General features: G+C 37.1%; 2 protein-coding genes across 6 annotated transcripts in view; one reads left to right on the plus strand and one right to left on the minus strand.

The window, feature by feature from the left end:
* LOC123533418 (uncharacterized) overlaps positions 1 to 23,107 on the plus strand; it is a 283,937-nt gene that overhangs the window by 101,494 nt on the left and 159,336 nt on the right. The gene's annotated exons all lie outside the window — the stretch shown is intronic.
* The window catches only part of LOC123550443 (zinc finger CCCH domain-containing protein 18-like), a 76,006-nt gene that overhangs the window by 16,435 nt on the left and 36,464 nt on the right, over positions 1 to 23,107 (minus strand). For all 5 annotated transcript variants that reach the window (XM_053546077.1, XM_053546075.1, XM_053546074.1 and 2 more), the window contains exons 9-14: positions 21,641 to 21,822; positions 17,571 to 17,766; positions 17,279 to 17,352; positions 11,438 to 11,602; positions 9,976 to 10,059; positions 9,425 to 9,514 (exon numbers count right to left, since the gene is read on the minus strand). In XM_053546077.1, coding sequence (XP_053402052.1) covers positions 9,425 to 9,514; positions 9,976 to 10,059; positions 11,438 to 11,602; positions 17,279 to 17,352; positions 17,571 to 17,766; positions 21,641 to 21,822 — 791 coding nt within the window. The remainder of the gene's footprint in view (positions 1 to 9,424; positions 9,515 to 9,975; positions 10,060 to 11,437; positions 11,603 to 17,278; positions 17,353 to 17,570; positions 17,767 to 21,640; positions 21,823 to 23,107) is intronic.

Genomic DNA, 23,107 nt, shown 5'->3' on the forward strand with positions numbered 1-23,107 from the left:
CGGGTGCTGACGCTCATCTGATTTTTTTTGTATAATAGAAATATTGTCCTACCCATGATTTTCTAAGTCTAAAAAGGGCCATCACTTTTGCAAAAAGCAGGATAGAGTTATGTTTCTTGATGTACAGTGTCCACTTATGATGGTGAAAAACTGTTGCAAGTTTTAAAGCAATAGCTTTGATAGTTTATGAGAAAAGTTGACTTAAACATAATATTCAACCAAGAAAATGATTTTTCTAAGTCCAAAAGGGGCAATAATTATTGCAAAAAGCAGGATGGAGTTATGTTGCTTGCTGTACAGGGTCAGCTTATGATGGTGAACAAGTGTTGCAAGTTTCAAAGCAATAGCTTTGATAGTTTAAGAGAACAAGAGGACCATGATGGTCCTGAATCGCTCACCTCTTCCCACATGACCCAGTTTTGAGTATGACGTCGTTTTTTCTATTATTTGACATAGTGACCTAGTTTTTCAGCTCATGTGACCCAGTTTTGAACTTGACCTAGATATTATCAAGATAAAAATTCCGACCAATTTTCATGAAGATCCATTGAAAAATATGGTCTCTAGAGAGGTCACAAAGGTTTTTCTATTATTTGACCTATGGACCTAGTTTTCGAAGGTACGTGACCCTGTTTTGAACTTGATCTAGATATCATCAAGGTGAACATTCTCACTAATTTTCATGAAGATCTCATGAAAAATATGGCCTCTAGAGAGGTCACAAGGTTTTTCTATTTTTATACCTACTGACCTAGTTTTTGATCGCACGTGACCCAGTTTCGAAACTGACCTAGATATCATCAAGGTGAACATTCAGATCGATTTTCATGAAGATCCATTGAAAAATATGGCCTCTAGAGAGGTCAAAAGATTTTAATTATTTTAGACCTACTGACCTAGTTTTTGACCGCAGTTGACCCAGTTTCAAACTTGACCTAGATATCATCAAGATGAACATTCAAACCAACTTTCATACAGATCCCACGAAAAATATGGCCTCTAGAGAGGTCACAAGGTTTTTTTATTATTTGACCTACTGACCTAGTTTTTTTAAAGGCACGTGACCCAGTTTCAAACTTGACCTATATATCATCAAGAAAACATTCAGACCAACTTTCATACAAATCCCATGAAAAATATGGCCTCTAGAGAGGTCACAACGTTTTTCATTATTTGACATACTGACCTACTTTTTGAAGGCACAAGACCCACTTTCAAACTTGACCTAGATATCATCAAGATGAACATTCAGACCAACTTTCATACAGATCCCATGCAAAATATGGCCTCTAGAGAGGTCACAAGGTTTTTCTATTATTTGACCTACTGACCTAGTTTTTTGATGGCACGTGACCCACTTTCGAACTTGACCTACATATCATCAAGGTGAACATTCTGACCAATTTTCATGAAGATCTCATGAAATATATGGCCTCTAGAGAGGTCACAAGGTTTTTCTATTTTTAGACCTACTGACCTAGTTTTTGACCATACGTGACCCAGTTTCGAACTTTACCTAGATATCATCAAGATGAACATTCAGACCAACTTTCATAGAGATCCCATGGAAAATATGGCCTGTAGAGAGGTCACAAGGTTTTTCTATTATTTGACCTACTGACCTAGTTTTTGATGGCACATGACCCACTTTAGAACTTGACCTAGATATCATCAAGGTGAACGTTCTGACCAACTTTCATGAAGATCTTATGAAATATATGGCCTCTAGAGAGGTCACAAGGTTTTTCTATTTTTAGACCTACTGACCTAGTTTTTGATGGCACGTGACCCAGTTTCGAACTTGACCTAAATATCATCAAGGTGAACATTCCGACCAATTTTCATGAAGATCTTGTGAAATATATGGCCTCTAGAGAGGTCACAAGGTTTTTCTATTTTTAGACCTACTGACCTAGTTTTTGATGGCACGTGACCCAGTTTCGAACTTGACCTAGATATCATCAAGATGAACATTCTGACCAACTTTCATAAAGATCCCATGAAAAATGTGACCTCTAGGGTGGTCACAAGCAAAAAGTTTACGGACGGACGGACGCACGGACGGACGGACGACGGACGACGGACACCGCACGATCACAAAAGCTCACCTTGTCACTTTGTGACAGGTGAGCTAAAAAGTTGACCTAAACATAAAACTTAACCAAGAAATCTGATATTTTCTAAGTCCAAAAGGGGCCATAAATCTTGCAAAAAGCAGGATGGAGTTATGTTTCTTGCTGTACAGGGTCAGCTTATGATGGTGAACAAGTGTTGCAAGTTTTAAAGGAATAGCTTTGATAGTTTAGGATAAAAGCTGACCTAAACATAAAACTTAACCAAGAAAACTGATTTTCTAAGTCCAAAAGGGGCAATAATTCTTGCAAAAAGCAAGATGGAGTTATGTTTCTTGATGTACAGGGTCTGCTTATGATGGTGAACAAGTATTCCAAGTTTCAAAGCAAAAGCTTTGATAGTTTAGGAGAAAAGTTGACCTAAACATAAAACTTAACCAAGAAATCTGATATTTTCTAAGTACAAAAGGGGCCATAAATCTTGCAAAAAGCAAGATGGAGTTATGTTTCTTGCTATACAGGGTCAGCTTATGATGGTGAACAAGTATTCCAAGTTTCAAAGCAATAGCTTTGATAGTTTAGGAGAAAAGCTGACCTAAACATAAAAATTAACCAGGCAATGCCGACGCAGACGCCGACGCCGACAACCGCTCAAGTGATGACAATAACTCATCATTTTTTTTCAAAAAATCAGATGAGCTAAAAATGATTGTAAGTTAACAAAAGAAGGATCTGCCAAATAAATCTGTTGACATAAATGAAATTTCAGATCAGTATCTTCATTAGTTACGGAGATATACCCATTTTGATTTGAAATAAACGGAGGTAATTTGACATAAAATCAGTCCATAGTTATCTACCCTCATTGGCTCAGTCCAACTAATGACAATAATGAAATTTCAAATAAGTCCTATAAGTACTTACTGATATAAATCCAGTTTGATTACAATCAGGGGAGGTAATCAGATATAAAATAACTCTGGAACCTACGAATGGATCTGATTTGTCATGGAATCCAAGATTTATTGTTGTTGAAGATATTTTTGAAGTTTGTATCAAATAAAACCATAAATGAAGTCTCTGGCTGCAAAAGCCAAAATAGCCAATTTTGGACCTTTAAAGGGCCATAACTCTGGAGCCCATGAAGGAATCTAGCCAGTTCAAGAAAGGAACCAAGATCTTGTAGTGATACAAGTTTTGTGCAAGTCTGGTTAAAATCAAATCATAAATGAAGCTGCTATTGTGCAGACAAGGTCAAAATAGCTAATTTTGGCCCTTTCAGGGGCCATAACTCTGTAGCCCGTATTGGGATCTGGCCGGTTCAAGAAAGGAACCGTGATCTTATGGTGATACAAGTTGTGTGCAAGTTTGGTTAAAATAAAATCATAAACGAAACCACTATCGTGCAGACACGAAATTGTTGACGCACGGACGCACGAGACGCACAGACGACGGACGACAGACGCAGGGTGATCACAAAACCTCACCTTGTCACTTAGTGACAGGTGAGCTAAAAAGCAAAATAGATTGATGGAACCTGTGCAATGTAGGTCAGTCTATCACAGTGAATAAGTGTGTGAAGTTTCAATCCATTCCCACAAGTGGTTACTGAGATACCAGTTTACATACAAAACCTTAACCAAGAATTTTTAAGTCAAACAAGAGGACCATGATGGTCCTGAATCGCTCACCTGTCCCAACATGACCCAGTTTTGAACTGAGTATGACGTCATTTTTTTCTATTATTTGACATAGTGACCCAGTTTTTGACCTCATGTGACCCAGTTTTGAACCTGACCTAGATATCATCAAGATAAACATTCTGACCAACTTTCATACAGATCCCATGAAAAATATGGCCTCTAGAGAGGTCACAAGGTTTTTTCATTATTTGACCTACTGACCTAGTTATTGATGGCACGTGACCCAGTTTCAAACTTGACCTAGATATCATCAAGACGAACATTCTGACCAATTTTCATGAAGATCCATTCAAAAGTATAGCCTCCAGAGAGGTCACAAGGTTTTTCTATTTTTAGACCTAATGACCTAGTTTTTGACCGCAGCTAACCAAGTTTCGAACTTGACCTAGATATCATCAAGATGAACATTCAGACCAACTTTCATACAGATCCCATGAAAAATATGGCCTCTAGAGAGGTCACAAGGTTTTTCTATTATTTGACCTACTGACCTAGTTTCTGATGGCACGTGACCCAGTTTCGAACTTGACCTAGATATCATCAAGGTGAACATTCAGACCAATTTTCATGAAGATCTTGTGAAAAATATGGCATCTAGAGAGGTCACAAGGTTTTTCTATTTTTAGACCTACTGACCTAGTTTTTAACCACAGTTGACCCAGTTTCGAACTTGACCTAGATATCATCAAGATGAACATTCAGACTAACCTTCATACAGATCCCATGAAAAATATGGCCTCTAGAGAGGTCACAAGGTTTTTTTATTATTTGACCTACTGACCTAGTTTCTGACGGCACGTGACCCAGTTTCGAACTTGACCTAGATATCATCAAGGTGAACATTCAGACTAATTTTCATGAAGATCCATTCAAAAGTATGGCCTCTAGAGAGGTCACAAGGTTTTTCTATTTTTAGACCTAATGACCTAGTTTTTAACCGCAGCTGACCCAGTTTCGAACTTGACCTAGATATCATCAAGATGAACATTCAGACCAACTTTCATACAGATCCAATGAAAAATATGGCCTCTAGAGAGGTCACAAGGTTTTTCTATTATTTGACCTACTGACCTACTTTTTGATGGCACGTGACCCAGTTTCGAACTTGACCTAGATATCATCAAGGTGAACATTTTGACCAATTTTCATGAAGATCTTTTGAAAAATATGGCCTCTAGAGAGGTCACAAGGTTTTTCTATTTTTAGACCTACTGACCTAGTTTTTGACCGCAGTTGACCCAGTTTCGAACTTGACCTAGATATCATCAAGATGAACATTCTGACCAACTTTCATAAAGATCCCATGAAAAATGTGACCTCTAGAGTGGTCACAAGCAAAAGTTTACGCACGGACGCACGGACGGACGCACGGACGGACGCACGGACGACGGACGACGGACGCTGCGCGATCACAAAAGCTCACACTGTCACTTTGTGACATGTGAGCTAAAAAGGGGCATTATTTTGTAAACAAGAGGACCATGATGGTCCTGAATCGCTCACCTCTTCCCACATGACCCAGTTTTGAGTATGACGTCGTTTTTTCTATTATTTCACATACTGACCTAGTTTTTGAGCTCATGTGACCCAGTTTTGAACTTGACCTAGATATCATCAAGATAAAATACCTGACCAATTTTCATGAAGATCCATTGAAAAATATGGCCTCTAGAGAGTCACAATGTTTTTTCTATTATTTAACCTATTGACCTAGTTTTTCGAACCGTAGTGACCCGTTTTGAACTTAAGGTGAAACATTCTCACTAATTTCATGAAGATCTCATAAAAATATGGCCTCTAGAGAGGTCACAAGGTTTTTCTATTTTAGATCTACTGGCCTAGTTTTGACTCGGCAAGTGACTCAGTTTCGAAATGACAAAGATATCATCAAGGTGAACATTCGACCAATTTTATGAAGATCCATTGAAAAATATGGCCTCTAGAGAGGTCACAATGGTTTTTCTATTTTTAGACCTAATGGCCTAGTTTTTCGAAGACGTGACCAGTTTTGAACTTGACCTAGATATCATCAAAGATGAACATTTCAACAATTTTCATGAAGATCTCATGAAAAATATGGCCTCTAGAGAGGTCACAAGGTTTTTCTATTTTTTATCTACTGCCTAGTTTTGAACGCACGTGACCCAGTTTCGAAACTGACCTAGATATCATCAAGGTGAACATTCAGACCAATTTTCATGAAGATCCATTGAAAAATATGGCCTCTAGAGAGGTCAAAAGATTTTTCTAATTTTAGACCTACTGACCTAGTTTTTGAAAGCAGTTGACCCAGTTTCAAACTTTATCTAGATATCATCAAGATGAACATTCAGACCAACTTTCATACAGATCCCATGAAAAATATCGCCTCTAGAGAGGTCACAAGGTCTTTTTATTATTTGACCTACTGACCTAGTTTTGATGGCACGTGACCCAGTTTCAAACTTGACCTAGATATCATCAAGGTGAACATTCTGACAATTTTCATGAAGATCCATTCAAGGTATGGCCTCTAGAGAGGTCACAAGGTTTTTCTATTTTTAAGACCTACTGACCTAGTTTTTGACGCATGTGACCCAGTTTCAAACTTGACCTATATATCATCAAGATAAACATTCAGACCAACTTTCATACAGATCCATGAAAAATATGGCCTCTAAAGAGGTCACAAGGTTTTTTCTATTATTTGACCTTCTGACCTACTTTTGACCGCACGTGACCCATTTCGAACTTGACCTACATATCATCAAGATGAACATTTGACCAATTTGTCATGAAGATCCATTTAAAGATATGGCCTCTAGAGAGGTCACAAGGTTTTTCTATTTTTAAGACCTACTGACCTAGTTTTTGACCGCAGTGACCCAGTTTCGAACTTGACCTAGATTTCATCAAGATGAAACATTCGACCAACTTTCATAAAGATCCCATGAAAAATGTGACCCTAAGTGTCACAAGCAAAGTTTACGCACGGACGCACGGACGGACGCACGACGGACGCACGACGACGGACGACGGACGCTGCGCGATCACAAAGCTCACCTGTCACTTTGTGACATGTGAGCTAAAAGGGCATTATTTTGTAAACAAGAGGACCATGATGGTCCTGAATCGCTCACCTCTTCCCACATGACCCAGTTTTGAGTATGACGTCGTTTTTTCTATTATTTCACATACTGACCTAGTTTTTGAGCTCATGTGACCCAGTTTTGAACTTGACCTAGATATCATCAAGATAAAATACCTGACCAATTTTCATGAAGATCCATTGAAAAATATGGCCTCTAGAGAGGTCACAATGTTTTTCTATTATTTAACCTATTGACCTAGTTTTCGAAGGTACGTGACCCTGTTTTGAACTTAAGGTGAACATTCTCACTAATTTTCATGAAGATCTCATAAAATATATGGCCTCTAGAGAGGTCACAAGGTTTTTCTATTTTTAGATCTACTGGCCTAGTTTTTGACCGCATGTGACTCAGTTTCGAAATGACAAAGATATCATCAAGGTGAACATTCAGACCAATTTTTATGAAGATCCATTGAAAAATATGGCCTCTAGAGAGGTCACAATGTTTTTCTATTATTTGACCTATTGGCCTAGTTTTTGAAGGTACGTGACCCTGTTTTGAACTTGACCTAGATATCATCAAAGTGAACATTCTCACTAATTTTCATGAAGATCTCATGAAAAATATGGCCTCTAGAGAGGTCACAAGGTTTTTCTATTTTTATATCTACTGGCCTAGTTTTTGAACGCACGTGACCCAGTTTCGAAAACGACCTAGATATCATCAAGGTGAACATTCAGACCAATTTTCATGAAATCCATTGAAAATATGGCCTCTAGAGAGGTCAAAAGATTTTCTAATTTTAGACCTACTGACTAGTTTTTGAAAGCAGTTGACCCAGTTTCAAACTTTATCTAGATATCATCAAGATGAACATTCAGACCAACTTTCATACAGATCCCATGAAAAGTATCGCCTCTAGAGAGGTCACAAGGTCTTTTTATTATTTGACCTACTGACCTAGTTTTTGATGGCACGTGACCCAGTTTCAAACTTGACCTAGATATCATCAAGGTGAACATTCTGACCAATTTTCATGAAGATCCATTCAAGGGTATGGCCTCTAGAGAGGTCACAAGGTTTTTCTATTTTAAGACCTACTGACCTAGTTTTTGATCGCAGTTGACCCAGTTTCAAACTTGACCTATATATCATCAAGATAAACATTCAGACCAACTTTCATACAGATCCCATGAAAAATATGGCCTCTAAAGAGGTCACAAGGTTTTTTCATTATTTGACCTTCTGACCTACTTTTTGACCGCACGTGACCCACTTTCGAACTTGACCTACATATCATCAAGATGAACATTCTGACCAATTTGTATGAAGATCCATTCACAAGTATGGCCTCTAGAGAGGTCACAAGGTTTTTCTATTTTAAGACCTACTGACCTAGTTTTTGACCGCACGTGACCCAGTTTCGAACTTGACCTAGATTTCATCAAGATAAACATTCAGACCAACTTTCATACAGATCCCATGAAAAATATGGCCTTTAGAGAGGTCACAAGGTTTTTCTATTATTTGACCTACTGACCTAGTTTTTGATGGCAAGTGACCCAGTTTCAAACTTGACCTAGATATCATCAAGGTGAACATTCTGACCAATTTTCATGAAGATCCATTCAAGGGTATGGCCTCTAGAGAGGTCACAAGGTTTTTCTATTTTAAGAGCTACTGAACTAGTTTTTGATCGCAGTTGACCCAGTTTCAAACTTGACCTATATATCATGAAGATAAACATTCAGATCAACTTTCATACAGATCCCATGAAAAATATGGCCTCTAAAGAGGTCACAAGGTTTTTTCATTATTTGACCTACTGACCTACTTTTTGACCGCACGTGACCCACTTTCGAACTAGACCTAGATATCATCAAGATGAATATTCTGACCAATTTTTATGAAGATCCATTCTCAAGTATGGCCTCTAGAGAGGTCACAAGCTTTTTCTATTTTTAGACCTACTGACCTAGTTTTTGACCGCACGTGACCCAGTTTCGAACTTGACCTAGATATCATCAAGGTGAACATTCATACCAACTTTCATACAGATCCCATGAAAAATATGGCCTTTAGAGAGGTCACAAGGTTTTCCTATTATTTGACCTACTGACCTAGTTTTTAATGGCACGTGACCCAGTTTCAAACTTGACCTAGATATCATCAAGGTGAACTTTCTGACCAATTTTCATGAAGATCTTGTAAAATATATGGCCTCTAGAGAGGTCACAAGGTTTTTCTATTTTTAGACCTACTGACCTAGTTTTTGATCGTACGTGACCCAGTTTCGAACTTGACCTAGATATCATCAAGGTGAATATTCTGACCAATTTTCATAAAGACCCCATGAAAAATGTGACCTCTAGAGGGGTCACAAGCAAAAGTTTACGCACGGACGGACGCTGCATGATCACAAAAGCTCACCTTGTCACTTTGTGACAGGTGAGCTAAAAATGACTGTTTAACAGAATGGATCTGCCATAAATATGCAGTAACTGATAAGCAAACAACTGAATGATGGCTAAATGAAGAATTTGTAATATTACCACATATCAATGAAAGGTGACAGTACCTGCTTAATGAAGAATGACTGCTGGAACGACTTGATACCGAGGAATAAGATGACGATCGAGACCTTGACCTTGATGAACCAGAGTACGAACTGTGAAAACAAAGAATACAATTATTCTTCTATCTAACTAACTTTTAGAGTTGTTTTCCTGTCACTCTTAAATATAGCTAAATTCTGCAACAAAGTTTAATCTTACTGCTATCTCTCCTAGTATTTCCTCTTCAATTTCATGTCAGTCTATACTTGTATATTCTACCAGCAATTTTTTACTTTCTGCATGTTCATTTCTCTATTTTTGAAAACATTTGAGCATTTCCTTACATGGGGTTCACTAACCTATACTGTTAAATACTTCTATTCTGTATACTTTAAATTTTCAGTTTTCTATGAAAATAATACTTCTTATGTACACAAATTGTAGATTTAAAGTATAAAAATAAAATAAATTATAATTTAGCAATTTAATTTTATGCAATTCCCAAAGATTTGTGATCCAAGAATAATGGTGATTTCACAGGAATTACATATTTTTAGATATTAAGATAAAATACCTTGAGGAATATGAAGAGTAACTATGGGAACGTCTAGAACGTCTGCGACCACGAGACCTACTCCGCTTCTTAGGCGATTTTCCTCTGAAAAAAGATTACTGTTCATGGCATTTTCCTTACAGTATTTTAGGAACATATGCTGATAAGCTATATCTTAGTTTTTAACAACTTCAGTGTAATTCACTGCGTTCAATTTTCACTTCATAGTGACAAAGCATATTGGCGCTCAGCATAACAAGAGCACCGCCTTGCGGGTGCTGACGCTCATCTGATTTTTTTTGTGTAATAGAAATATTGTCCTACCCATGATTTTCTAAGTCTAAAAAGGGCTATCATTCTTGCAAAAAGCAGGATAGAGTTATGTTTCTTGATGTACAGTGTCCACTTATGATGGTGAAAAACTGTTGCAAGTTTTAAAGCAATAGCTTTGATAGTTTATGAGAAAAGTTGACTTAAACATAATACTCAACCAAGAAAATGATTTTCTAAGTCCAAAAGGGGCAATAATTATTGCAAAAATCAGGATGGAGTTACGCTGCTTGCTGTACAGGGTCAGCTTATGATGGTGAACAAGTGTTGCAAGTTTCAAAGCAATAGCTTTAATAGTTTAAGAGAAAAAGTTGACCTAAACATAAAACTTAACCAAGAAATCTGATATTTTCTAAGTCCAAAAGGGGCCATAAATCTTGCAAAAAGCAGGATGGAGTTATGTTTCTTGCTGTACAGGGTCAACTTATGATGGTGAACAAGTGTTGCAAGTTTTAAAGCAATAGCTTTGATAGTTTAGGATAAAAGCTGACCTAAACATAAAACTTAACCAAGAAAACTGATTTTCTAAGTCCAAAAGGGGCAATAAATCTTGCAAAAAGCAAGATGGAGTTATGTTTCTTGCTATACAGGGTCAGCTTATGATGGTGAACAAGTATTCCAAGTTTCAAAGCAATAGCTTTGATAGTTTAGGAGAAAAGCTGACCTAAACATAAAACTTAACCAGGCAACGCCGACGCAGACGCAGACGCCGACGCCGACAACCGCTCAAGTGATGACAATAACTCATCATTTTTTTTCAAAAAATCAGATGAGCTAAAAAGGGAAACTGGCTTTTCTCATACCCTCGTGGCGATAGATTCCATCAGAAATGAGGAGTCGAGAGTGATTAATGTAAGTTGTAGAACTTGCTTCACAATCGAGCTAAAATAAATTAGCATAAATCAACAAAGCATAAAACTACACTCCACTGCCTAAAATCACCTGTTGTCAACAACTTCAATTCCAAATTATGCTTTTTTCCATAGTGCCTACAAGAACCCTGGATAGACCTTAATCATATAACAATGCTTACAGCCCATGTGAACTTTTTTCAACTTGTATATCTTATTTTCTGCATGATACAAATAAATATCAAATCTTTTGATAACCAAACTGCAAGTGGTTTAACTTTTAAGCAACAAAAAAATAATACTTTGCAGCATTAGCTCGTGTCCATGGATCGTTCCAATCATCCGCTTTTGGGCGGCCTCGTCCAACAGGCGGTTTACGTTTCGGGGGTGGTGATGACATACGCTGTTCTTGAATTTTTTCCCTTCTTATCATTTCTTGTTGCTCTCTATGAGGTGGTCTCATTTGTCTTAAAACATAAAAATAGCAAAGTACTGAAACTGATATAAATTCCCTATGGAAAGAGCCATGACACACTCTTAACTTAAAACTGTCACCCTAACACAGGTATATGAATGCACTGTCTATATTGATGAATTTGTAATTTTTTATTTTTTTGAGGCCCCAAATGGGTAACCCCGTTTATTTTCCCAGTCACAGGTATAACTAGGGTCGGAGAACCATCCCTAATTAACCTTACACACAACACATTACAACATATTATAATATTGTACTTATTCAATCAATATTTTCATATTACAATACTATTACATATGTATATCAAGTATGGTATAAAAAGTCATAAACGGGTACCCAAGGAACATTCTTTGTAAATTTACTTATGTCAAACATAAGTTTTTAAAATCTTATATGCTATAACAAGAGCTGTCTGTTGACAGCGCGCTCGACTATTTGAAGAATTGATGGAAGAATGGGGTCAAAATATTACCAGAGATTTTCAGACAAAAGAAGAAAAATAGATAAGACAAACAATGTACCTGTAGTTGTGGAATTGGATAAGACTTGCACTATATGGCAATGTGTGACCATGATGATAAGCAAGCGTTCAAAGTTTCAAAGCCATATATCAAACAGTTTAGACAAAATATGGAAAGGTATGCGAAATTTAACTAATTTCTATGCCAAACAAGAGTTGTTTGTAAAACACATATGCCCCCCTTATGGCCAGGTCACTGTGACCTTGACCTTTAACCTATTGACCTAAAAATTATTAATTGTATCAAGTTTGGTGATCCTAGGCCATAGCGTTCTTGACCTTTGACCTCAGGATCGAAGATATGCTCCGGACAGTCATTCTTGAATTTGACCTTTGACCTCTAAGTGTGACCTTGACCTTAGACCTAGGGACCTGGTTCTTGTGCATAACACTCCGTCTCATGATGGTGAACAATTGTGCCAAGTTTCATCAAAATCCTTCCATGCATGAAGAAGATATGCTCCGGACAAAGTCTGTGGACGCCGCCCGCCCGCCCGCCAGGGGCGTTCCCATAATACGTCCTGTTTTTCAAACGGGCATATAAAAATGTGGCCGACGAACGACGGACGCCAGACCATCCACCCTATACTAATAGCTCACCCTGAACCTTTGGTTCAGGTGAGCTAAAAAGTAGTTCCACGTAGAGTAACTTCTGCTGCATTAGTGTAGACTTCTTTATAGACTATACACTGCACCGAGAGACAAAACTTACTTCTATGCAAAAGACTGAACAGGGGAAATAACTGTCACAAAAGGCAGGGGTGAGTAGTATAGCTATTCATATTCTTCCAATAGGAAAACATTGAAGACAGGTGTAACATTTTAAAACAACATGGTTATTATTTATAGCAATATCAAATCTAGGCAAAATATACAACAAAGTAATCTAAGTAAAAACCGGGTAGATGAATCTGCCACAAAACATGTAAAAGTGATCTAATCATGTTGAGGGACCATAACTGATGACTTCAAAAACAACTGTGAGGCCTCAACCAAGTATCTTTATTGGTATTGGAGACACCTACTTCTGTGCATATTAACCAAATTTATTAAGTGCAAACAGGGGGGATAACTGTCATAAAGCAGGTAAGAGTTATCTGTTCCAGTTGAGTGATTATAGTAAACAACCCCAATGATATTTTTGACAAAACATTGACTTGTACGAAAACTGAACCAATTTCCAAGTCCAAAAAGGGCCATAATTCAGCCAAAATACTTGACAGAGTTATGTACTCTTGCCTACAGGTAGAGACTAATATAATAAACAAGTGTTCAAAATTTCAAAGCCACATGTCAAATAGTTTTTACAAAATGTGGACTTGTACGAAATCTGAACCAATTTCCAAGTCAAAAAAAAGGACCATAATTCAGCCAAAATACTCGAAAGAGTTATGTACTCTTGCCTACAAGTAGAGACTGTTGTAATAAACAAGAGTTCCAAGTTTGAAGTAAATATCTTAAATGGTATACAAGATATTACCATTTCCTAAAAACTTTAACCAACGCCGATGCCGGGTGAGAAGTATAACTCTCCATATTCTTCAAATAGTCGAGCTAAAAATAATTTTGATATATTCATGTGAATCTGGTGTAAACTGGAAGTAATACTCAAACAAGTTCCAGCAAAACATACAACAAGTGGCTATGATGGCCCTTATTTCTCAACAGAACTTCACATCTCCAACAGGTATAACAATAAAAATTACCAAACCAAACTACTTTGAAATAGGACTGCAGATTCAGAGGAGATTTTCAAAATAGGTAAAACTAGACCTACCCAAAGCAGCCATGTTCTTTTTTGACAAATCAAAATGACTTTTACCAATTTTAGTAAAAGGTCACCTTAAAGAACATTCCTAAACAATTATTTAACAATAGGCCCAAATGGTCCTAGGTCGCTCACCTGAAGAACATCTGGAATAATCTTGCTGAAAGTGTGACTGAAGAAACTGTTCTCTAATTTATTTCTGTATTTTTTAATGATTTTCCAGCTGCTGCATCCTTAACCTTTAACCTATTGATCTTAAAAGCAATAGGGGTTCACAAGGTTTTTCTTTGATTTGACCGGGTAACCTAGTTTTTGACCCAGATGACCTATATTCAAACTTGACCTAGATTTCATCAAGACAATCTGATCAAATTTCATGAATATCTGGTGTAAAATGCAGCCACTATTGCATATACAAGGTTTTTCTTTGATTTGACCTAGTGACCTAGTTTTTGACCCAAGTTGACCCATAATTGGACTTCACCTAGACTTAATTGTGGCAATTATCCTGATTAAATTTCATGAATATCCAGTGAAAAATGCAGCCCCTATTGCAAGTTTTTCTTTGATTTGACCGAGTGACCTAGTTTTTTACCCCAGATGATCTATATTCAAATTTGACCTAGATTTGATCAAGACAAACAATCTGATCAAATTCCACGAATATCCAGTGAAAAATGCAGCTCCTATTGCATGCACAAGGTTTTTCTTTGATTTGACCAGTTGACCTAGTTTTTTATCCCAGATGACCCATATTCGAACTTGATCTAGACTTCATCAAGAAGATCATTCTGATCAAATTTCACGAATATCCAGTGAAAAATGCAGCCCCTATTGCATGCACAAGGTTTTTCTTTGATTTGACCGGGTGACCTAGTTTTTGACCACAGATGACCCATATTCGAACTTGACCTAGATTTCATCAAGACAAATGTTCTGATCAAATTCCACGAATATTCAGTGAAAAATGCAGCCCCTATCGCATACACAACGTTTTTCTTAGATTCGACCAGGTGACCTAGTTTTTGATCCCAGATGACCTATTTTCGAACCTGACCTAGATTTTATCAAGACAAACATTCTGATCAAATTTCATGAAGATCCAGTGTAAAATGCAGCCCCTACTCCATACACAAGGTTTTTCTTTGATTTGACCTAGTGACCTAGTTTTTGTCCCCAATGACCAATATTCGAACTTGACCTAGATTTCATCAAGGCAATCATTCTGATCAAATTTCATGAAGATCAAGTAAAAAATGCAGCCTCTATTGCATACACAAGCTAAGTGTGAACAGATGACAGACTACGGACAACGGACATCGAGCGATCACAATAGCACTCTTGAAATCAGACAGTGGTTTCAGAGATACCTTTTACAGATTTATCAATTTTTAGCTCGGATGGACATGTTTAACAAGAGCACCGCCTTGCGGGTGCTGACGCTCATCTGATTTTTTTTTGTGTAATAGAAATATTGTCCTACCCATGATTTTCTAAGTCTAAAAAGGGCCATCATTCTTGCAAAAAGCAGGATAGAGTTATGTTTCTTGATGTACAGTGTCCACTTATGATGGTGAAAAACTGTTGCAAGTTTTAAAGCAATAGCTTTGATAGTTTATGAGAAAAGTTGACTTAAACATAATACTCAACCAAGAAAATGATTTTCTAAGTCCAAAAGGGGCAATAATTATTGCAAAAAGCAAGATGGAGTTATGTTGCTTGCTGTACAGGGTCAGCTTATGATGGTGAACAAGTGTTGCAAGTTTCAAAGCAATAGCTTTGATAGTTTAAGAGAAAAGTTGACCTAAACATAAAACTTAACCAAGAAATCTGATATTTTCTAAGTCCAAAAGGGGCCATAAATCTTGCAAAAAGCAGGACGGAGTTATGTTTCTTGCTGTACAGGGTCAACTTATGTTGGTGAACAAGTGTTGCAAGTTTTTAAAGCAATAGCTTTGATGTTAGGATAAAGCTGACCTAAACATAAACTTAACCAAGAAAACTGATTTTCTAAGTCCAAAAGGGGGAATAAATCCTGCAAAAAGCAAGATGGAGTTATGTTTCTTGATGTACAGGGTCAGCTTATGATGGTGAACAAGTATTCCAGTTCAAGCAATAGCTTGATAGTTTAGGAGAAAGTTGACTAACATAAAACTTAACCAGAAATCTGATATTTTCTAAGTACAAAAGGGGCCATAAATCTTGCAAAAGCAGATGGAGTTATGTTTCTGCTATACAGGTCAGCTTATGATGGGGAACAAGTATCAAGTTTCAAGCAATAGCTTGATAGTTTAGGAGAAAAGCTGACCTAAACATAAAACTTAACCAGGCAACGCCGACGCAGACGCCGACGCCGACGCTGACGCCGACAACCGCTCAAGTGATGACAATAACTCATCATTTTTTTTCAAAAAATCAGATGAGCTAATAAGATATCCAAATATATGAAAATTCTTGGAGGAACATTTCTGTGGAATTATTTCAAAATTGGATGAACGTGGGATTATTTTCAGCTAGATCCCATATTTTTTGACAAACCGGAATAACTGAAACAATCTTGGTAAAGGGACATCCAAAAACCTTGATGTGAAGTAGTTTTAAAATGTGGCACACAGTTTCTCACAAGGCTTTTTAAGTTTCCACTAGATGCATAAAGGAAAAAGTAGCCATGTACTTTGGCAGCTAAGTTTCTTTTTTTTACAAAGCTGATCAATCTGAAAGATCTTTATAAATGATGACCCATGGAACACTCTGAAATTATTTTAAAATTGGCCAAATGATGACCCATGGAACACTGTGAAATTATTTTAAAATTGGCAAACAGTTTCTGACAAGATTTTTTTGAAGTTCCCACCACATACATATTATATAGGGAAAAATGACCAAAACCTCCTGGTGGCCATATCTGTTTTTGATGAATCAGAATAATTTGAACAATCTTGGCAGAGCGCCACACAAGAAACAAGTGTTTGAAATTATTGAAAATTTGGCTAGCAGTTTCTGACAAGAAGACTTTAAAATTTTTCTTTTCAGCTGCCATGGCAACCAGAGTTCTGCAGTGAATGGATTTCTGATTTCTTTAAACAATTCTGAAAGGAACTCTCCTGTGAAGGTTGGCTGACATCGACCAAGTGGTTTGGGAGATGTCATCTGAAACAGTTATTAACCGACGACAGACAACAGACACTGGAAGATGGGAAAAGCTCACCTTGAGCACTACATGTTCAATGATACGGCAAAGGAACAAAATAACACCCTTTCAACCAAAGTATTCCTGTCACAGCAGCAGGAGGCCAAAAACATTCAATTTAGCATTTATTTTGAAAACCAGTCATCAATAGATATGTCCACAATTTCTAGAAGAGGACAGCTGATGTTACCTTTGACGTTGTGCTGGAGGAGGAGACATACTGTATCTACGTGGAGATGGTCTCAGTGGCATTCTCTCTCTACCCTGTAAAGAACAATAATTACATAAAGTTTGACCTAGTTTGACCAAAATAAATATAAGAAATTTGGTCAATCATTTTGTTTCTTTGTTCCATTACTTTTAGCAATAAAATACTCTAAAATCATTAATATTCTTTTCTGGATTTTGTGTTTTCATTAATCCACAGATTTAAATTCAACAAACAAATAGATTTCCAGCTTAATTATGTAAGATGTACTTACTCTCATTGGCTGTTCTGGTTGATAAGGATATCTGGACATTTGAGGAGGATAAGCACCAGGTGGTGGAGGCCCATACTGATCCTGTGTCCAGTGCACTTCAAAGTTCTCGTACTGACCAGGCATCCAGCTCTGCTCCATCTGTTTCTGTTGTAGACGCATTGGTGTCTGATCATAGTACTCATCATCGCTGAGTGGCCTGTAAAATATACAGCTACGGTGAGACAGGCTGAACTAAACTAGAGTGTTAAACTATTTCAATTTTTTTCACTTGTCTTCTAATCAGTGGGATAAAAAAAACAGAAATAATGTAAGACACAAACATGCCCTAAAATACTGTGAAATTATATATAATTGTGGGGGACTAATTTTCATGGATTTTGTGGTTGTGTTAATCCATGTTGAATCCTAACTAATAAGTAAATTTTTCAAATACATCTTTATATTTGATACCCATGAATTCAATTCCCCACGAAATAGCCATTACTGCTGAATTCACGAAATTTTATATGCAGACAAAATTAAAGATTTCACAGAAACAGTAACTCTTTTAAAGAGGTTGCTAAAATCATCAATGGGCTTAAACTCTGGAAAATAAAACCTTTTAAAATATTATTTTCCACAAGTATATCTAAACACAATGGTTTTGAGTAACTCCAGCAACAGTTACAATCCAAGCAACCTTACACTTACTTCAAGGTCTGTCAGTATGATAGTAACAGCAGACACTAACAATAAACACCACAGAACATAGAGTGGAACCGAAACAACACCAAAGTTGATAATAACCTTAAACATACTAAACTAGAGCTATCACTAAAGGTGATGAATGTACCCTCCGCATGCACTGACACAGTACATTGCAATTTGACGCACACAAGATTGCATAATTATGTGGACTGTTTGTATATAGACTGTATGTATACAGTATAGTAACAAAAAACAAAGTCCCATAACTATGCAGAATATTTATCTAAAAGAATGTAACACGCACCATGCACAACTAGGGTTGGTACTAATCACTTGTGTGAAGTTTCATTAAATTGTGTGCAAGGGTTTGGTAGATTAGGCACGCACAAGATTGCATATGCAGACTGTATGTATCTATAGTATAGTAACAAAAAAACGAAGTCCCATAACTCTGCAATTTTTGTCGCTGAAAGAACCTAACATGCCCCATGCACAACTACTGTTGTTACTGATCACTTGTGTGAAGTTTCATTAAATTGTGTCAAGGGGATGAGGAGAGATGGTGCGTACAACATTGTGTCTATGTATATAGTATAGTAACAAAAAATCAAAGTCCCATAACTCTGCAAATTTTTTTTCTAAAAGAACTAACATGCCCCATGCACAACTACTGTTGGTACTGATCACTTGTGTGAAATTTCATTAAATTGTGTCAAGGGGATGAGGAGAGATGGTGCGCACAAGATTGTGTCTATGTATATAGTATAGTAACAAAAAAACAAAGTCCCATAACTCTGCAATTTTTTTTCTAAAAGAACCTGACATGCCCCATGCACAACTACTGTTGGTACTGATCACTTGTGTGAAGTTTCATTAAATTCTGTCAAGGGGATAAGGAGAGATGGTGCGCACAAGATTGCGTCTATGGACAGACAGACAGACAACCTGAAACCAGTATACCCCTCCTTACAACTTTGTTGCCGGGAGGGGGGGGGGTACAATAAACAGATGCCTCTTTATGAAACAAGAGGGTCATGATGACCCTGGATCGCTCACCAGAGTAATATGAGCTAAATGTTTCAAATGTCAAACTGATGATTTTTAGAAATTTTTTGGAAGATGTTCTGATGTACAATCAAGTAACCCCTGGGGCGGGGCCAATTTTACCCCAGGGGTCAAGATTTGAACAAAGTCTGTAGAAGTCTACTAGCAATGAAACAATAAAATATCTAAGATCTAGGCCTTCTGGTTTATTTTTAGCAAATTTATGAAGATTTCCCTAGGGACAATTAAGTAACCCCTGGGGCGGGTCAATTTGACCCTGAGGGGGTCAAGATTTGAACACTTTTGTAGAGGTCCATAGCACTGCTACATGTCAATATCTAAGCTCTAGGCCTTCTGGTTTATCTTTTAAAAAAATTGAAGATTTTTCTATGTACAATCAAGTAGCCCAATGGGGCGGGGTCAATTTGTCCTCGGTAGTCTTGATTTGAACAAATTTTGCAGAACTCTACTAGGCAACGCTACATGTCAAATATCTAAGATCTAGGCCTTCTGGTTTATTTTTAGAAATTTTTTGAAGATTTTCCTATGTAAAATCAAGTGACCCATGGGGCAGGGTCAATTTTGACCCCGGGGATCATGATTTGAATTAAATTTTGTAGAGGTCCACTAGGCAATGCTACATGTGAAATATCTAAGCTGTAGGCCTTCTGGTTATTTTTTAAAAAAAATTTTGAAAAATTTTTCTATGTACAATCAAGTAACCCATGGGGCGGGGTCAATTTGACCCTGGGGGTCATGATTTGAAAATTTTTGTAGAAGTCTACTAGGCAATACTACATGTCAAATATCTAAGATCTAGGCCTTCTGGTTTATTTTTAGAAAAATTTTGAAGATTTTTCCTAGTAAAAATCAAGTGCCCCCTGGGGCGGGGTCAATTTTGACCCTGGGGTCATGGTTTGAAACAAATTTTGTAGAGGTCCACTAGGAAATGCTACATGTCAAATCTCTAAGCTCTAGGCCTTCGGGTTTATTTTTAGAAAATTTTGAAGATTTTTCTATGTACAATCAAGTAACCCAATGGGGCTGGGTCAATTTGACCCCGGGGTCATGATTTGAAAAATTTTTGTAGAGGTCCACTAGGCAATGCAACACGTGAAATATCTAAGCTCTAGGCATTCTGGTTTATTTTTAGAAATTTTTTAAAGATTTTCCTATGTACAATCAAGTAACCCAATGGGGCGGGGTCAATTTGACCCCGGGGTCTTGATTTGAATAAATTTTGTAGAGGTCCACTAGGCAATGCAACACATGAAATATCTAAGCTCTAGGCCTTCTGGTTTATTTTTAGAAAATTTTTGAAGTTTTTCCTATGTAAAATCAAGTGACCCCTGGGGCAGGGTCAATTTTGACCCCGGGGGTCATGATTTTAACAAATTTTGTAGAGGTCCACTAGGCAATGCTACATGTGAAACATTTAAGCTCTAGGCCTTCTGGTTTATTTTTAGAAATTTGTTTGAAGATTTTCCTATGTAAAATCAAGTGACCCCTGGGGCGGGGTTAGTTTTGACCCCGGGGTCATGATTTGAACAACTTTAGTAGAGGTCCAATAGGCAATGCTACATGTCAAATATCTAAGCTCTAGGGCTTCTGGTTTTTGAGAAGAAGATTTTTTTAAGTTTTTCCTATGTAAAATCAAGTGACCCCTGGGGCGGGGTCAATTTTGACCCCGGGGTCATGATTTGAACAAATTTGGTAGAGGTCCACTAGGCAATGCTTCACACCAAATATCTAAGCTCTAGGGCTTCTGGTTTTTGAGAAGAAGATTTTTAAAGTTTTTCCTTTTGGTTGCCATGGCAACCAGAGTTCTGCATGGAATTCAATTCTTTGAACAATTTTTGTAGAGCTTCACCCAAGGAACATTCCTGTGAAGTTTGGATGAAATTGGCCTAGCGGTTTATGAGGAGATGTCGTTTAAAGTAAAAGATTACGGACGACGGACAACGGACTGTGACTGATCCTAATAGCTCACTCTGTGCCTTTGGCTCTGGTGAGCTAAAAAAAAAAGAGAAAAATCCGAAATAAATATGTAAAGACACAAGGCATAGCGGACTACCTACTAACACATAGTAATCGCCACATCATACCAAAAGGTCTACATTCAAATCATTGAGGTCATACATTGTGATCCAGGGAAAGAAAAAAAAAAGATAAAATGGAATCCTATTGGCTCACCCAGCTTCACACTCTCCACCAAGTGGGGATCAATATTTCCTGATATATCAAGCTACTCCACTCATTACTCTTTAGTTTCATTGCATGGTTTATATAATTATATCTCTCATAATACTGCACAGAAATTATTAACAAGAAACACTTACTCGTATTTGTCATAATAAGGTGTCTTTTTCACTGATGGTTTTATAGGTGACTTCTTCGGTGACTTTTCCACTTCATCAACATTCTCTTTATCAAACTCCGGGTTATCTTCTATAGACAGATTCATCTTCTTATGTTCAAAGTTTGTCTCCATCTCACGTCGCTCTAACGCTTTTTTCCGTAACTGTAAATGAGTAGTGAATACTGTGAAATCTGGACTATTTCTGGTTTATTTTCTGGCTACGTCAATCCACAAAATGAAATCCCAAAGAACAGGAAAAAATCTCATTTATTTCATCATATTCAAGTGACCGCATGTCATCTAGATGTTAAATACTGATGCCAGTTTCATGAAAATCTTTCCAGAGAGAAGATACGGATCGCACATGAATTTAAGCTATTTGATCTTTGACCTTTAAGTAAGACCCTGAATTTGAACCTAGTGTCCTGAGTCATGTGCTCTGCACGTTGTTCTGATGCGGTAAACAACCAATGTCAGTTGTATGAAAATCTTACATATGGAGCAGAAATTAATTTAAGCTATTTGATCTTCGACCTCTAAGTGTGACCTTGACCTTGGTGACCTGGATCATGTGTTCTGCACTTTGTTCTAATGTAGTAAACCACTGATGGTTGTTTTATGAAAATCTTCCAAAGCTTTCTGGCCAATATGACCCAAGATTAAGCAAGTTTGACCTTTGACATTTAAGCGTACCTAAAACACTTGGTTGCATGCTCTGCACATAATGAGGCAAATAATTGATTAAATTTTATGAAAATCTTCCCAGCCGTTTAGAAGACATCAATCACAGATGAATGGAAGGACTGACGACAGAAAGACATTAATCCAATAAAGCTCTCCATATCCTTTTTATCTGGGGGTATAATGATTTCTACAGCACCATTTTACTGTGTAAATACTGCAGTAGACAGACAGAATGTTATATGTCTAACAGACTTGCAAGTGTTTTCATTTATAAATATTACTTATAAATAACTTTTACTTCTTACTTACAATAATGGTTACTAAAAACAAGAGGGCCAAGATGGCCCTAGGTCGCTCACCTGAGAAACACACCATAACAGTGTATACATGTTTGACCTAGTGATTTCACGGAAACAAATATTCTGGCCAATTTTCATTAGGATTGGACCAAAAATGTGGTCTCTTGAGTTTAAACAAGTATTTTCTTTGGTATGACCTAGTGACCTTGTTTTTGACCCCAGATGACCCATATTTAAACTTGACCTAGATTTCATCAAGGCAATCATTCTTACCAAATTTCATGAAAATCTATTAAAAAATACAGCCTCTATCGCATACACAAGGTTTTTCTTTGATTTGACCTAGTGACCTACTTTTTAATCCTAGATGACCCAAATTCGAATTCGACCTAGATTTCATCAAGGCAATCATACTGACCAAATTTTATGAAGATCAATTGAAAAATACAGCCTCTATTGCATAC

The sequence above is a fragment of the Mercenaria mercenaria genome, chromosome 6 (genome assembly GCF_021730395.1).
Source record: "Mercenaria mercenaria strain notata chromosome 6, MADL_Memer_1, whole genome shotgun sequence".
NCBI classification, from domain to species: domain Eukaryota; kingdom Metazoa; phylum Mollusca; class Bivalvia; order Venerida; family Veneridae; genus Mercenaria; species Mercenaria mercenaria.